This window comes from Pristis pectinata, chromosome 7 (genome assembly GCF_009764475.1).
Source record: "Pristis pectinata isolate sPriPec2 chromosome 7, sPriPec2.1.pri, whole genome shotgun sequence".
NCBI classification, from domain to species: domain Eukaryota; kingdom Metazoa; phylum Chordata; class Chondrichthyes; order Rhinopristiformes; family Pristidae; genus Pristis; species Pristis pectinata.
In genome coordinates this window covers 60,794,753-60,812,502 of record NC_067411.1, presented here as the reverse complement: position 1 = coordinate 60,812,502, position 17,750 = coordinate 60,794,753, and the positions used below count along the sequence as shown (strand labels likewise).

The following is a 17,750-nucleotide window of genomic DNA, read 5'->3' as shown; positions in this document are numbered from 1 at the left end:
TACTTGATTATTACTACTTCTCCCTAACAGCTGGCATGTAGTACCCATTCCTGCTTCACTTCCAAAAAAAGTTGTGAACAAGACTGAACCTTGTGCAATCATTTGCAGACAGTCCTGCTTCTAACCACACACAACACCTCAGCATAGAAAACAGACCATTCAGCCCTTCTAGCCTGTGCCAAAACATTATTCTGCTAGTACCATTTACCTGCACCCAGTCCATAACCCTCCAGACCTCTCCTATCCATGTATCTATCCAATTTATTCTTAAGACTTAACAGTGAGCCCACATTTACATCATGGCAGCCTGTTCTTCACTTTCACCACTCTGAGTGAAGATGTTTCCCCCTAAACCTTCCCCTTTCACCTTAAAGCCATGTCCTCTCCTACTTATCTCTCCTAATCTAGGTGGAAAGAGCCTACTCGCATTAACTGTCTGTACCCCTCATAATTTTGTAAACCTCTGTCAAATCTCCCCTCATTCTTCTACGCTCCAAGGAATAAAGTCCTAACCTGTTCAACCTTTCCCTGTAACTCCACTCTTGAAGACCTGGCAACATTCTAGTAAATCTCCTCTGCACTCTTTCAATATTACTGATATCCTTCCTATAGTTAGGTGACCAGAACGGCACACAATACTCTAAATTTGGCCTCACCAATGACTTGAACAACCTCACCACAACATCCCAACTCCTATACTCAATACTTTGACTTACAAATGCCAGAATGCCAAAAGCCTTTTAACAACCCTGTCTACCTGTGACACCACTTTCAGGGAATTGTGTATCTGAACTCCCAGATCCCTTTGTTCCTCCACACTCCTCAGTGCCCTACCACTTAGTGTATGTCCTACCTTGATTTGTCCTTCCAAAATGCAACACCTCATACTTGTCTGCATTAAATTCTATCTGCCATTTTCTGGCCCATTTTTCCAGTTGGTCCAGATCCCTCCAAGCTTTGAAAGCCTTCCTCACTGTCCACTACACCTCCAATCTTAGTGTCATCAGCAAACTTGCTGATCCAATTTACCACATTATCTAGATCATTGATATAGACAACAAACAACAATGGCCCCAGCACAGATCCCTGAGGCACACCGCTAGTCACAGGCCTCCAGTCTGAGAAACAATCATCCACTACCACTGTCTTCTCCCACAGACTTTCAAATCCAGTTGACATCCTCTCCATGGATACCTTGTGTCTGAACCTTCTGAACTGACCTCCCATGTAGGATCTTGTCAGAGATCTTACTAAAGTCCATGTAGACAACATCCACAGCCTTTCCTTCATCTACTTTCTTGGTAACCTCAAAACTCTACAAGATTTGTTAAATGTGATCTACCACACAAAGCTATGCTGACTATCCTTAATCAGCCCTTGGCTGTCCAAATACTTGTATACCTGATCTCTCAGAACACCTTCCAATAATTTACCTACTACTGATGTCAGGCTCACTGGCCTGTGATTACCCAGTTTACTCTGAGCCTTTTTTAAACAATGGAACAACATGAGCTACCCTCCAGTCCTATGGCACCACACCTGTGGCTAAGGACATTTTAAATACATCTGCCAGGGCCCCTGCAATTTCTACATTAGTCTCAAGGTCTGAGGAAATATCTTATCAGGCCCAGGGGCTTTATCTACCTTTATTTGCTGTAAGGCAGCAAGCACCTCCTCTTTAATCTCTATATGTTCCATGACACTACTGTGTTTCCCTTCTTTCCACTATGCCAGTTTCTGAGTAAATACTGATGCAAAAGAACTATTCAAGATCTCCCCCATCTCCCAAGGTACTACACAGACAACCACCGATTTTCTAGGGGACCAATTTTGTCCCTTACTATCCTTTTACTCTTAATATACTTGTAGAAACCCATCAGGTGTACCTTCACATTATCTGCAAGAGCAACCTCATGTCGTCTTTTTGCCTTCCTGATTTCCTTTAGTATTTTCCTACATTTTCTATACTCTTCAAGTACCTCATTTGTTCCTAGTTGCCTATACCAGTTATACACCTTTCTTGACCAGATTGCCAATATCCCTTGAAAACCAAGGTTCCCTATGCCTGTTAACTTTGCTTTTAATCCTGGCAGGAACACAAACTCTGCACTCTAAAATTGAAGGCCTTCCATTTACTGAACACATCCTTGCCAGAAAGCAACTTAACCCAATCCACTCTTCCTAAATCCTTTCTCATTTCCACAAAATTGGCCTCTCTCCAATTTAGAACCTTAACTTGAGGACCAGACCTATCCTTATCCATAATTAACTTGAAACTAATGACATTATGGTCACTGGACCCAAAATGTTCACAACACATACTTCTGTCACCTGACCTGTCTGGTTCCCTAATAGGAGATCAAGTATTTCATTCCCTCTCATTGGTACCGTTATATTGATTTAGAAAACTTTCCTGAATGCATTTGACAAATTCCAAGCCATCCAGCCCTTTCAGAGTGGGAGTCCCAGTCAATATGTGGAAAGTTTAAAATCCCCTACTATTACAACTTTGTTTCTTGCATTGGTCTGCTATCTCACTACAGATTTGTTCCTCCAATTCTCTGACTATTGGGCAGTCTATAATACAACCCTATTAGTGTGGCCACACCTTTCCTGTTCCTCAGCTCCACCCATACGGCCTCTGTAGATGAGCCCTCTGGGCTGTTCTGTCTATGCACAGCTGTGATATTTTCCCTGACTAATAATGCCACTCCTCCCCCTTTCATCCCTCCCCCTCTATCACATCTGAAACAACAGAACCCCAGAACATTAAGCTGTCAGTCCTGCCCCTCCTGCAACCAAGTCTCAATAATAGCAATATTGTAATCCCATGTGCCAATCCATGCCCTAACCTCATCTGCCTTACCTACAAATACTCCTTGCATTGAAATAGATGAACCTGAGAACATTTCTATCACATACAAACCTTTTGATTTCTGTCTATACCTGCAGTCCTTGCACAACCTTTTTCCTCCTCCACCACCTCACTATCTGCTCTAACACTCTGGTTCCCCTCCCCCTATGAATCAAGTTTAAACTCCCCCCCCCCCCCCCCCCCCCCCCCCAGAGCAGCACTAGCAAACCTACCAGCAAGTATGTTAGACCCCTCCAGTTCAGGTGCAAACTGTCCCTTTGGAACAGGTCCCACCTTCCCTGGAACAAAGCTCAATTGTCCAGAAACATGAAGCCCTCCCTCCTACACCATCTCCTTAGCCACATTTAGCTGCATGATTCTCCTATTTCTAGCCTCACTAGCATGTGGCACGGGTAGCAATCCTGAGATTGCAACTTTGGAGGTCCTGTCCTTCAACTTTGCACCTAATTTTCTAAACTCTTTGCAGGACCTCCTCCTTCCTATCCATGTAATTGGTCCCTACATGGACCACAACATCTGGTTGCTCACCCTCCCTCCTGAGAACATCAAGAACTCTATCTGAGATATTGCGGACCCTGGCACCAGGGAGGCAACAGACCATCTGGGATGGACCATATGAAGGAAGTTATGTCACAGATGAAGCAGTTGAAGATAGATGGGCCTAAGACACTGCCCTGAGGAACTCCTGCAGTGAAAGCTCCTACCTACCACTTGTCTGCAACTCCTAGCCCTACTCTCCAAAAGCTCTGGATTTTGCATCAGCACAATTTTTTTCTAACTCTTGTATGCAAAGAAAACATCAAAACTGAAAGGTGCTCCATTTCAAAAGGAGAAACTCAGCAAAACATCAGATGAACAAAGCTTTAGAAATCTGAACTCCAACTTTTCCTCAGATTATTTTTTGGGAGTCAACAGATCAGAAATTTTTAATAGTGATACAGTATACTTCACCTTCTAGGATGTATGATCCCAGTTTAACTCGCATCTCAGATTGGAGCTAAGGCATGATGTCCAAGCACAGGTTTACAGAAGAAGCTGAAGGCCTAATGGTCACAGTAAGAGACTTCATTTATTGTGAAGTATATTCAGTGAGATTATTCTTTCTCTTTTTAAAATTTAATTCACTCATTTATAACTTCAGAAAATTCAAGTACTGATAAGATCTTTATTAATCACATGTACATTGAAACACAGTGAAATGCATTGTGTAGTGTGTTCTGGGGGCAGCCTGCAAGTGTCGCCATGCTTCCAGCACCAACATAGCATGCCCACAACTTCCTAAAGTACATCTTTGGAATGTGGGAGGAAACCCATGCAGGCACAGGGAGAATGTACAAACTCCTTACAGACAGCAGTGGGAATTGAACCCAGGTCACTGGTGCTGTAATAGTGTTACCCTAACTGCTACACTACTGTGCCTGCCCTACTGGAAAAACCCCCAATGGATGAAAGTTTCTTCAGAACCCATTTGGCATAACTTATGATAGGAAGACAGCCATGAATACTTGTAGAGTCATTAATGAGACAGTGAATGCTATAAGATGCAGGATATAATGGGTGCTATATTCAATACTCCTGAAAGTACTTGTAGATGTCCTTCAGCTAAAAAGCAGAGTAAGCAGATAACCTGGTGGTTCAGTGGCATGGTCAAGGCCAAAACACCTGGATGCGCTGCTGCAAGTAGTTTACTTCACATAGGTGGTCTAGTTCAGTGCAAGTAAATCCCACCACCACCTACACCAAAAGCCCCAGACACTGCTCAATTCACCAGACTTGTATCACACACCTACCAACAATCTGTCAATCACAGCTGGCATTCACTCACACTGGGCAATGCTGCATGATCACAGCCTGAAAATATGATCAATCCTGACTGCCACATCCCAACTCCACCCCCCCCCCCCCCCCCAAAAAAAAAACAAAAAGCGTGTCACTCGTAAACAGGTTGTATTTCAGGACAAGCTGCTGCTTAATGGGAGGTGGCGAGCTAACCAAATGGAGAGAGTCAAGCCTGCCTGCCATAGCCCCTCTGGAAGAGATGATGCTAGCCATTATACTCATCTTGTTTACAAGATGAAGTGTAAGTATGCCCTTCATCCTTTCCCTCTATCCTGCCACAAAAGCCCAGCATTCTTGGTGTTCCTTTATTTCTTGAGCAGTTGCGTTTCAGATACCAAAGAAATGCAACTGGCAAAGAATGGAGGAACAACAAGATGACTGGGATGATAAAGACATTGTCACTTGATTTCCCATTCTCGAATACGAAAGCTACATGTGATTTAGCTGATATCCCTGAAGTGGGACCTGTATGTGGTGGGGCAGTGGGCATGAGTGGTCTGCAGACAGGGCAATGGACAAAGGCAATGCAGGGATCTGCTTCCTAGAGGTCAAAATCTCTGTCAGGTTCTGTAGCAGAGGACTTGGATGAGGACTTTAATGTGGCAGGCTACTGAGGAAAGCTGATTGGTTTGCTTAATAAAAGGTCTGGTCCATTGGGAAGCCTGCTAGAAAACCTGTGTTTAAAGCCCAAGTACAAATTGGTTTGCCAAGCCCAGAGCCCATTCTTTCCAAAGCCAAAGTGGTGGCCAGGTCTTTTCACTCATTTGTTGGCCAAACCATAATGCAGTACCTGATGACTAATGTCACAACTTCCATCACAACAGAAGTACCAGCCACACAATTATATTTCTACAGAAGCTCAGATTGCAATCATGAAACACTAGCCTGATGCCATCCAAGTTTATGTTGCTGCTGGTATGGCTTGGGTCACAGTGTTCAAAGTTTTCTGATGGGTTCCCAACACTGCAGTAAGATATCCACCACCAGATTACCCAAAATGTTAAGGCAGGACCTCAGGAGAGCAGAGCCCAAACCCACTTTTACTCTCAGGATGACAACATGTTCTCCCAACCCTGCCAGAGCCCTCCAGCTCATCCACACTACAAGCACCAAGGCTCCTAGACCTGAACCACCCTTCAAGGACATCTGTAGCTTCATCTCCTGAAGGTCAGAAGCCCAATGGCCTCTGAGGACAGGTAAAAGTACATGGAAGATAGATACTAACAGTATACACAGAGGTGCTTGATGAACTTTTGAATGCAAAGTGGCATGATTTCTGTTATAAATTTGGAGTGATTACTTGGTTGTGGCCTCTGTATTTGTTCCATGACAGTCTGTGACAGAGGGATAGTAACACTTTGGACTTCAAGTGAATGGGGAATTAGTGTTACATTTGGACAAAGCTTTATGAACAGGTCAGGCTCAAGATGAACCTTTCATGACCACTCTCAGGATATAAGGCAATGATCTGCATAAGGATCACAAATCTGCAGATGCTGGAAATATAAAATAAAAACAGAAAATGCTAGAAACACTCATCGGGTCAGGCAGCATCTGTGGAAAGAGTAACAGTTAATGCTTCAGGTCTAGGACCCTTCATCAGAATGATATGCACAATGTTTTTACCAGGCACTAGTTGTGCATTGAGGGATTAGAATCGCTTTACATTCTGGCATAGGGCAGGGTTCATATATGGCACACAGTGTGATAGGCTGCAGTCCATGGTTCTCGACTCCACAAACCCCCTACGTGATGCAATTGTTTCTGTTTCAGGAATGGATCCATCTCCTCCTTAAAGCTGTGTAATATGTCAGTGAGCATGACACCAAACACAACCCACAACTTCTCTCTTTCTTCTGTTTAACACAACTTCTGTTTTACTGATATTGATTAAGGAATAAAACATTACCAGGACACGGGTCGTCATCTTAGTCTTCTCTAAAATAGCACTTTGGGATCTTGTATACCCACCTTAGAGGGACAGATTGCATTTTGCCCGTGAGACAGCACTCCCATCAATGCAGGATTCGGGTAACGCTGCTGCTGGCGTGTCTTGTGCTCAAGTTTCTGCGGAGGTGAAACTTTCACCTGATTCAGGTAAGGGTGCTCCCGCCAGTAACAACCACCAGCCTCTGAACCATTTCACCCCATAGAGCACATCGACTATGTGTCTTCGAGTGTTTAAAAAAAGACTTATTTTGTAATAAAAAGGCCTTCGTCACTTTCAGATAAAAGGCAATTATAAAATATAAAGCGCTTTGCAGGAAGAATTAGTTGAAACAGCAACTTTATTTTCACTGTCAGTTTAATATTTTTGATCTTCTGCAATTTCCTCTGCGTGTTCTTACTCCGGACCAAGATTGTTTCCTTAGATGGGAGCCCTGACGTCAGGTTGCCTGCAAGCTGTACAGCTCGCACTTCCTCGGACGCTGCAGTCAGAACAGCTTGGCTTGGAGTGCGGAGCGGGGGAGATCCCAGCGGAGCACACAAATGGCCAAGAGTCAGGCGCCTCCCGAGACAAGGTAAACACCGACCGTCTCTGCTTGACACCTTGGGAGCCTGTCCCCTTATGGGCAACTCGGCGCATTTGTTGCGAAGTGTTTGCTGTGTTTATTTGTAGAAGAATATCGCTGGTGGTGGGTGAGAAGGGGGCGGGGTTGATCCGATGTTGCAATCTATCACATTTCCTGTTATTGACGAAATCAGGAAAAGGGAACAAAGCGGATCGGAGTGAAGGAAGAGGCAGCTGAACAGACAGTAGTTTAAAGGTGTGGGTGCTTGTCCGTTATACCTGATTTCTGAGTTCGGTCTGAAGTCCAACGGGCGGGGTAACAGCTCGTCACAGAGCAACACAATCCAGAACTCCTTTTAAAAGTGTATTAAAACTAAGTAAATACTACGTCTAATTATAAAGCACCACAACTGATTTAATATAAAATATTACAAGAAACTGCAAAATACAGTGCACCGACAGCCTATGTACATCAACAATTTACATAGCTTTAACTCCCATTAATTGTAACTTTCACTGGCGAGTAATTAACTCGGATTCTGAACGCATTTCACCCTGGTGATCACACAAAGGACCCCAGTTCCGTCTGTACATCTGATATTTTCTGTCTGCAGTCCCTTAAAAGTTGCCGTAAGCTTGTTCCCACACACGCCAAAAATTATACTCATGGCAATTGATTGTACGTCCGTGTCTAGTCTATTCCTTATGTTCACGCATGGCTCGAATTAATTAGTTCATTTTCACAGAAAGAAAAAAGTTTTAATGAACAAGAATTCTGACTTTATCAGCACCTTGGAATACTCCTCGATTGAACACTTTCCTGTTAAAAGTTTTGTGGGCACTCATACCACAGAAGTTATGTGGAGCAAGCGAATAAGTGAACGTATCCTTGCGTTAGTCTTGTAACAAATTCTCACAGTCTATATTCAGTCATTGTTGGTTTACCATGCAGATTTAGTTACAAAACCTAACATCACTGACCTATGGACCAGGAGCTGCTTTCGGAAGGGTTGGGAGGAGAATGGGGAGGGGGCGGGGGGGGGAGGTGAACAAACTGAATGCTGGGACTGAACTGTTTCTCTTGTTGTCATAAGAAGATAACGTATGAATTAGGATAGGAATAGCCTATCTGTCCCTTTGAACTTGCTCCTCCATCCGATGTGATCATGGCTGATCTACCTCAGAACATTTCACAGCACCATCCTCATATCCTTTCATTCCCTTAATGTCCAGAGATCTATTGACCTTTGCTTTGAATGAACACAACTGAGTCTCTGCAGCTGTCTGGGGTGTGAAATTTCAAAGGTTCACCATCTTCTGGGTGAAGAAATTTCTCCTTGTCAAAATCAAAATTACCTACCTCTTACTCCCTAACTGTATTTTTCCCCCATTTTCCAAAAGCACAGGTCACTGGAAATATTGAGGTGCCTTATCACTTCCCAGATCGATTGGGATTCATGGACAACAATGTGTGTTTTTGTAAGGCTTTTACTTCAATAAAAAGGCTACCCAGAAGCCTCATCAAGCAAAATTTGACAGCAGGCCAAATGGCAAAAATGGTGAAAGGTGTTGGTTTTGGAGAAAAAGAGAGGAGGAAAACTTCAAGGGAATTCCAGATCTTTGGGCATTGGCATTTGAAAATGATATTGGACCTTTGCATTTATACAAGACAGATATTACTAAGAATGAGTATACATAATGTCATGAGGTGAAATAATTGGAGCAGCAAAGGTGAATCTAATGATATAACTTAATCACATAAAGGAGTTCATTAATTACAATGAACAAAAAATGTGTACATTTAGATTTAATACACACTGAGAAATGATCAAAGACAGTACTACAGTTATTATAGTTTTTAAGAGTAAAATCATTTCAAGCATGATAGGAATAAGAATTCAATTTTATCCACATTTTAGTGTGATAATAAAAAGTATAAACTTTATGTTGACCAGTGCTGAGTAGTATGTGCCATTGGCTTACATTAAAAGAGTTGACACTCTGTAAAAATGGATTCAATGTGTCATAGCATTTCAGATATTTTGATGTGATAAACTACATAAAAAGTGCAGTTGTTTTGCTTGTGGTATCTATTTTTAACATAGATAATATTATACTAACAGAACATGCAATTTAATAACTGTAACAATGGCATCATATCCTTCTTACAAAGTTGCATTGTATCCTTCTCATGCAATTGATTAAAATTCTTTGATGTCCATCTTAACAATGTTTGTATTTGAATTATGCTTTGTCAGATATTACTCACTGTGACAAAGTTCATTTGCATCCTTAATGAGGGAAGCTAAACAGTTATGGCTTATAATGTAAACTAGTCCTGATGAAGGTTGCTTGATAAGGTACTTTGCCATACACAAAAGACTCTTTCTGTTCCATTATGAGATTTATGAAAGAAACAGAATCCGGTCACTCAAGTGGCATTCATTTATCAATTCAAGAAGGGGTGACTTATAGATGACACTTGGCTTTAGCACACTTTGTAGTACTTTTGCTTTAACTCGGGGTTCTGGGTTCATCTTCCACACCAATGTTTACGTAGACACTTCAGAGCAGAATTGAGGGAGAACTTTACTGTGGAAGGAACTGTCCTCCGGATGGGATTTTTTTCTTTATTTGATGATGCAGAATGGGCAGCATTTATTGCACATCCCTAAATGCCCTTGAGAAGTTGGTGATGAACTGTCTTTTTGAATCACTCTATTCTTCTGGTGAAAGTACCCCCACAGTGCTGTTGGGGAGGGAGTGCCAGGATTTTGGCTCAGTGATCATGAAGGACCAGTGGGGTATTTCCAAGTCAGGATGTTGTGTGACTGAAGGGGAACCTGCAGGTGGTGGTGTTCCCATGTGCCTACGGCTTTTATCGTTTTTGGTGGTAAAGGTCGCAGGTTTGGGAGGTACTGTTGGAGTAACCTTGCAAATAACTGCAGTGCACTTTGCACATACATGATGCAGAAAATAAAGGTGAGGGCGATGAATGGGGAACAAATCAAATAGAAGGTGTCAAGCTTGAGTGCTGTTGGAGCTGTACTCATTCCAAGCAAACAGAGAGAAAGAGGGAATGAGATGAAGTTTTATCCCAACAGATATGGTGGCCTTAAAGATACACTTGTTTAAACAGTGAAGTCAAAAGGTAAGATATGGGCATTGGGCCTGTGCCCTTATAAAAATGGCACTACTTCCCTTCAACCATTCAGTTCTTGAACCAACCAGCACAACCCTAATTACTAGAGTTCAGCAACACTAGGATCACTTTGCACTAAAATGGACTTATTTGTTTTTTTTTCTAATTGTGTTCTTTCTTGTAAAAATTGTACTTAGTTTATACTTTTTTTTCTTGTGAATACTGCTTATATGATGCTAAGTGCCTGTGATGCTGCTGCAAGTAAGTTTATCTTTGCACCTGTGCATACATATACTTGTGCATATGACAATAAACTTGACTGATGGGCACCTTTGATAGGCATTATTAATAGGATGGCCTCTCCTGTTAACAGTGTGGCTCAAGGTTGCCGCGCAGGTCGATAGGGTTGTTAGGAAGGTGTATGGTGTGTTGGCCTTCATTAATCAGGGTATTGAGTTCAAGAGCCGTGAGGTGATGTTGCAGTCCTATAGAACTCTGGTTAGCCCACATATGGAATATTGTGTTCAGTTCTGGTCGCCTCTTTATAGGAAGGATGTGGAAGCTTTAGAGAGGGTGCAGAAGAGATTTACCAGGATGTTGCCTGAATTGGAGAGCATGTCTTATGAGGATAGGTTGAGTGAGCTAGGGCTTTTTTCTTTGGAGAGGAGGAGAATGAGAGTTAACTTGATAGAAGTGTACAAGATGATAAGAGGCATAGATTAAGTGGACAGTCAGAGACTTTTTCCCAGGGCGACAATGGCTAACATGAGGGGAAATAATTTTAAGGTGATTGGAGGAAGATATAAGGGGGATGTCAGAGGTAAGATTTTACAGAGAGTGGTGGGTGCGTGGAACACACTGCCGGCAGAGGTTGTGGGGGCACATACATTAGGGACATTTAAGAGATTCTTAGATAGACACATGAATGATAGAGAAATGGGGGGCTATGTGGGAGGGAAGGCTTAGATAGATCTTGGAGCAGGATAAAATGTCAGTGCAACATTGTGGGTTGAAGGGCCTGTACAGTGCTGTAGTGTTCTATGTTCTGAACTGCTGTGGTTTATGTGATGACAGTACTCCCACAGTGCTGTTGGGTTGAGAATTCCAGTATTTAATGATAGTGCCAATGAAGGAAGAATTATGTATTTCCAAATGTGTGATTTGGATGATAGCTTGCAGGAGATCCCAGTCTCCTTCTGCCCTTGTTCTTCAGGGGTAGTGGAGGACAAGACTTTGGTCAGCGCCACCAAAGAAGAGTAATGAACGTTGGCCATAGGTGGAGAATGCATCTCAAAATGAAAATCAAAAACAAATGCAGATGCTGGAAACTTGAAATGAAAATAGAAAATGCATCTCGTCTAGTTTCAACATGCAAATCCCGTGAAGGTCGTTGGCTGCCTATTCTCTACATTTGGTAGTGTGATAAACAGCATGCAACAGTCTGAAGTATAATTGGAGGGTTTACCTTTTTCCTGTCAGTTCCAGTACCAGCTATTTGATGATTAGCCCTTGCACTGTAGAGACACTGATGTAACCTACACTGACGCCACTTACTTATAAGTTTTGGTGAGTCATTTGACAAAACTTTTATGTCCAAGATTGTTTGTTAGATAGTCTAAGCTAGACTTTTGATCTTCAAATTCTGTAACGAAGTTTCATTTTTGCCAGGACAAGCTTTTGGAAAATGTAATATTTCCAATGCTTGTTCTGGCCTGCTTGTGTAACAGCATGAAGTTATGCAATGTTCTGTTGCCACAAAAGGCTTTACAATTATAGATCAGGTGGCACTTACCAGTAAGCCAACATTGAGGGATGCACAAAGGGTAGTGTCCAGCTGGCACCAATTCCAGTGGGCAGTATTGGGTGGTTTGCTGCTGGCAGCAAGCTCTGGCCCATTTTTGACAAAGCTTGTGTTTAATCTGAATAGAATTCCCCTACTTGACAGGAAGTTAATTTCACAAAACCCTTGTCAATTTTTTATCGTTATTCTTGTTCATATTGTTTGAAAAATGCAAAATACTGGATGATGTGGAATTGACATGCTTTCAATGCTCATTAAAATATTCACTGTGCCATTCATTCCTTTCCATGTTATTTTCTTTGCTACTGAACATTTTTAGAGATCTCTTTGGAAACTTTAGCCATTGCCAATTGCAAGTGCAGACACAATTTACATGTGGATTTATTGCAAGGGTGGATAATCTCCAATTTCCAGGATTCTTTCAAACAGCAAGAAAAACTTACAGTTAAACAGTGAACCATTAGTTTCACCAGATGAGCTTCAGATTCCTATGAGACAACTTTCCAGGAGTTCAGATTGCAATCTCAACTGTCACTTGACCTCTACTATTCAAGTTCAAGAAGTACTGGCAATTTTTGGCTGAATCATCAGTCCAGTACTCCAGATTGAAAATATTAGAACCAAGTCTAGTATAACTGGAGAAACCCACTTGCTGACATTTTGTTTTTAAGATGGTGTCTGGGTCAACTATGAGAAACTATAAATTAGTTTCACTAATTCCAAGAACAATTCCATCCTTTTATCTGGAAAAAAAAAATGGGTCTCTAGGTTGGCTCTGCCAAAGGTGTTAGAATACGTAAATAATTATAGACAGAATATGTCAATAATAATAGGCATTCTAGTATTACTGTGAAGGAGTCATTATTGACTGAAAGCACAAAGAAGCCAATAGCTAACTCTACTACTCCAGTCCCTAGCCCTACATTTTGCTGAATGAATTTACCGGCCAGATTAAAGATATCTCACATTACTTGTTTTTTCTTTTCCTCAGATATGGATTGAAGGTGTTGTATCTTTTCACATATAACTTGATACAGTTCTGTGGACACTCATGGATATCCTCAAACATAATAGCCAGATTCTTAACATTTGGGGAAGGTAAGTCTTTTCTGGCACAGGTACAAAACAGCAATGCATATTAGAGATATGTACTTTCTGGAGAGAGTGGAGTTTCCTTTCTACAGGAACCAGGCAGTGAAAACAGACTTTCAAATGTTGTCTCTCAAGTGTAAAATACTCATCCTCAGTCTTCAGGCCATAGCACAGAAATATAAAAGTGAAAATACTGAATTTTAAGGGGCAAACACAAGATGTGTGTGGTTGTGGGGGAGGCTCGCATGTGAGATTGTTGGTAAGCCATCTCCAATCTTTGAACTTCTGGTTTTAAATAAAGTGTATAGGGACATTGTGTATCATTTCAGTGCATGACGGGAGTTGCCTATTAACATGTCATTTGCAGCAACACCTTAAACGCAATTTGACAACACCTCCCAAACTCCTAACCTCGGCCACCAAGGATAAAAGAACAGGCACGGGAACACCATCCACCTGTATGTTCCCCTTCTGGCAGCAGAGGGATGCAACTGGCAAGAGGCAGTACCTGCAATGAAGGGTCTATTGGCTGAGGCTGTGTTTCTTGGCATGTCAGACTGGCAATGCTTCTATTGACTGAGGTTGTCAGGACTGGTAGTGCAGACCTCTGCAGCCTCCAACCTGAAAACAATTCCCTGTTGGACTTGGTGGCCACATGTAGCCAGTGGTTTTCAAAGCCACCATTGCCTCTGATATTTTTAGCTTCTGGATCTTGGCAGAGCTCTGCCAGTTATTTCTGGGATCTCCCAGCTCACAGCCTTCAAATGCGCAAGACAAGCTTGCTTTCCTGGGCTGGAAATTATTTGAACTTCACCTTGGTGAAGAGTGGCATTGACTGCATGCACTTGCCAATCCACACTGTCAGATCAATCAGAAGCATTTGCAAAAACAGGGGTTTCCAGCCATCAGAGTGTGAAGAGATATTTCCATAGGTAGGTTTAGGATTTCAGAGGAGCCACCACCAAGTGCTATAACCAGTAAGGGTCAGGAGATGAATCATTCACTGTGGAATACCCAACTTTACTTTTGGTCGCAGTCTTTAGGTGGCTGATCCAGTAGAGTTCCTTGTCAATGGTGACCCCAAAATGTTGGCCAGGCTTCTCTCATGAAAGTGTTATTCAGTAATAAAGGAGAGACTCATGGTCATAGTCTAGCATCTGCACAGCATAAATGTTACCTGCCACATAACAGCTCATCTTGAATAATGTCCAGCCTCCTTGTACGTGGTCATGACGAACTTCATAGCCTGAGAAATCATAATTGGAACTGAGCAATGTGCAATCATCACAGAGCCTGTCCACTTTGACCCTTGTACAGTGCAGGCTATTGATGAAACAGTTGAATGTAGTTGAGTACAGGATATTCTCCTTACCATGACTCATCAGGTCCACGCCAGTTTCCAGCAGATCAATCCCATCTATTCTTCTTCTCTTAATTTCCCTGTAAGCCTGCAATTTAATCTTTCTCACATACCCATCAACTCCCCTGTAATTCTTTTGTCACTACAGCTAACTAGACCACTTAAAGATCAGCTGACATCACTGAGTCCAACTGACATCAGCAGCAGACCTATTGTTGAAATGTGCCACTTTATCCTTCTCACTCTGTCTATCACTAGATTATCTGCTTTACACAGTACTCCTTGATGGGGAGAGTTTCTGCTGCCAGACCTCTATGAATGCATCTCTGTAGCCAAGGGTTGGGAGGAATATGAAAGCATCTGTTTTGAAATTTATCTTTTACTCTTGTTGGAACCGGGAAATAACACTACTGTGTCTTTGTTTAAGACAGTCTTGTGGACACGTATTACGCGATAGGAGCTGTGATGTGTTCCTGCCAATTGATCTCAAATCTGGAGTTGATCCATCTAATCATGGGCATTGAATGCAGCCCGTTCCTTCCCCGATTCTTACAGGTAGGAAGTAAAACCTGAAATACTTGCTTTTTTAAATTAAATCCATTGAAAATCATTCCTGAGGTAGCCACTTTGAACAATGTGGAAGTCAATATAAACTATTTCTTCCTTCAGCGTTGAATGTCATTGAACCTCACACACAGACCATTCAGTCTTTGAAAAAGCAATACAATTCATCCCATTCTACTGTTTATCCTGCAAATCCCATTTTAAGCTCCAGTCCCCTTTTGAAAGATCCTCTCCATCCTGCTTCATGCTTCATTTCAGTACCATCATTTACGTTCTCCTTCTTTTAGTGGTTTTGCCAATTAACTTAAATGTGTGTCAGATTACTGACTTTCCTGTCAACAGAAATAATTTCTCTCTCTTTATTCTGTCGGAACCCCTCAGTATCATAGCGTAGCTGTTTGTTACAAACAATGGAGAAATCCAGTCAGTCAAATCAATTAAAGACCCCGGGTAAATCACCTTTCCATCACTGGTTTAAAATAACATCGAACATCAATTTGGCCTGGTATGGCCTACTACTGTTTAAGTACAATTCTTATCGATGGGGGTAATTGGGGTTGGGCCAATTTGTGAATAAAATCTCACAGCAAGGGAAGCAGGTGTGATAACAAGGTCTGGGATAAAGTTCTCATTCATCTCCTCCGGTTACTTCTCCAGGCGGATTGTCTTAACAAGCTCACCCTCCTCTCTCAGCTGGCATCACGCTATTTATATCATTAATCTCCCTTGGCCTCCACCCCATCACAGACATGGCTCTGTTCTCTCCACCTCTCCCCCTTCTCTGCAATTTAAAACACGGTTAGTCATATAATCATAGAGAGATACAGCATGGAAACAGGTCCTTCAGCCCATTGAGTCTGCGTCAACTATCAACCACCCATTTACACTAATCCTATATTAATCCCATTTTTTTTATTCTCCCCACATTCTCATCAACTCCCCCCCAGATTTTGTACGTTCTCCCTGTGTCTGTGTGGGTTTCCTCTGGGTGCGCCGGTTTCCTCCCACATTCTAAAGTCGTATGGGTTAGGAAGCTGTGGGCATGCTATGTTGGTGCCGGAAGCATGGCGACACTTGCGGGCTGCCCCCAGAACACTCTACGCAAAAGATGCATTTCACTTTGTGTTTTGATGTACGTGTGACTAATAAAGAGATCTTATCTTCTACCACTCACCTACACGAGGGGAATATTATAGTGGGCAATTAACCTACTGACCCAGTCAACTTTGTGATGTGGGAAGAAACTGGAGCACCTGGAGGAAACCCACACAGTCACAGTGAAAATGTGCAAACTCCACATTAGACAGCACCTGAGGTCAGGTTTTAACTCTAGTGTCTGGTGCGATTAGGCAGCAGCTCTACTAGCTGTGCTACTGTGTTACTTTTCCTAGTCCTGATAAAAGGTCATCTACCTGAAACTGTTTCTCTCTCCATAGATGCTGCCTGACTGCTGAGTATTTCCAGTCTATTTCTGGTTTTAAAAATAGTCTTCATTTCTAGTTGCTTGATCATTAATGTAAACTTCATTTGCAAGCTCAGCAAATAGAAAGCTCATGTATTCTTAGTTAATGCAACTGGTTTATGTTTTCAGACGACTGAGAGGAACGTGATCCTTTTTGTGGTTATAGCTAGTCAAGAAGAGATGCAAAACAAGCATATTGTTTGGGCCTTGTTTTTCCTCTGGAACACTCTGGATGTAATCAAGTGAGTAACTGGGCTGCTTGGTTGACCATCAGCACACTGAGTACAATCTTGATCAACCTTTAACCATGCAAAATCCGTAACTGTCAAACAACGCTGATAAAGCACAAACTCCAAATGGAGATCTCAGTTTGCCTCGCATCACTGACAAATGAGGTGTGGTAACTATTGACTTTTGCATCAATGTTCAACATCTTGGAAACCCAGTGAAAATATCAACTATCTGTAGACCTGGACTATTCTTCCTGCATCAAAACCAGAAAATGTTGGAAACACACAGCAGGTTAGGCAGCATCAGACGAGAGAGGAAGAGCTAACGATTCAGATCCTGGACCCTTTCAGACCTGAAACGTTAACTGTTTCTCCTTCCACAGATGCTACCAGACCTGCTGAGTGTTTCCAGTATTTTCTGTTTTTGGTTCAGATTTCTAACTCTGCAGGTTTTTTTTTTATTTTCCTTTACTATTCTTCCTCAACTCCTGCCACTCCTGTGTGGGACAAATGGAGCATCAGAGTAGGCCTCATCTTATCTCCATAGTGGTGGGTGATAAGAATGGAAGGGGGGCGTAGTGAATTAATAGCAGTTAAATCATAGGAGCAAGGATTCATGATAGTGAAAGACAGGAAAGAAAGGACAGCAGTTTAGGCAAGAAATGAAATGCACTGAGTGGGGAACTTTCAAGCGAAAGGGCAAGGGAGTGGAAGCCATGATCACAGTAATGGAGAAAGAACTGGACTGTAATGAAAGGAGAAGTGAAGTGGCTGAGTGTGTGTAGGAGGGAAGGTAATTGTCAGCATTGAATGAAAGGTGTGGAGGCTGATGATTGGGATATCTGGGTAAGGCCTGTTGATGGAGTGGGCTTG

The 17,750-nt window shown here is 42.2% G+C and overlaps 1 protein-coding gene across 2 annotated transcripts in view; it reads left to right on the top strand.

Moving 5' to 3' along the window:
* The window catches only part of hacd4 (3-hydroxyacyl-CoA dehydratase 4), a 39,874-nt gene that overhangs the window by 11,629 nt on the left and 10,495 nt on the right, over positions 1–17,750 (top strand). Inside the window, exons 2-5 of one of the 2 annotated variants that reach the window (XM_052019170.1) lie at positions 7,074–7,236; positions 13,161–13,267; positions 15,049–15,176; positions 16,777–16,889. In XM_052019170.1, coding sequence (XP_051875130.1) covers positions 7,205–7,236; positions 13,161–13,267; positions 15,049–15,176; positions 16,777–16,889 — 380 coding nt within the window. In that variant the 5' untranslated portion in view covers positions 7,074–7,204. Of the gene's footprint in view, positions 1–7,007; positions 7,237–13,160; positions 13,268–15,048; positions 15,177–16,776; positions 16,890–17,750 lie in introns of those variants that run through there. The other variant, XM_052019169.1, reaches the window with a different exon arrangement.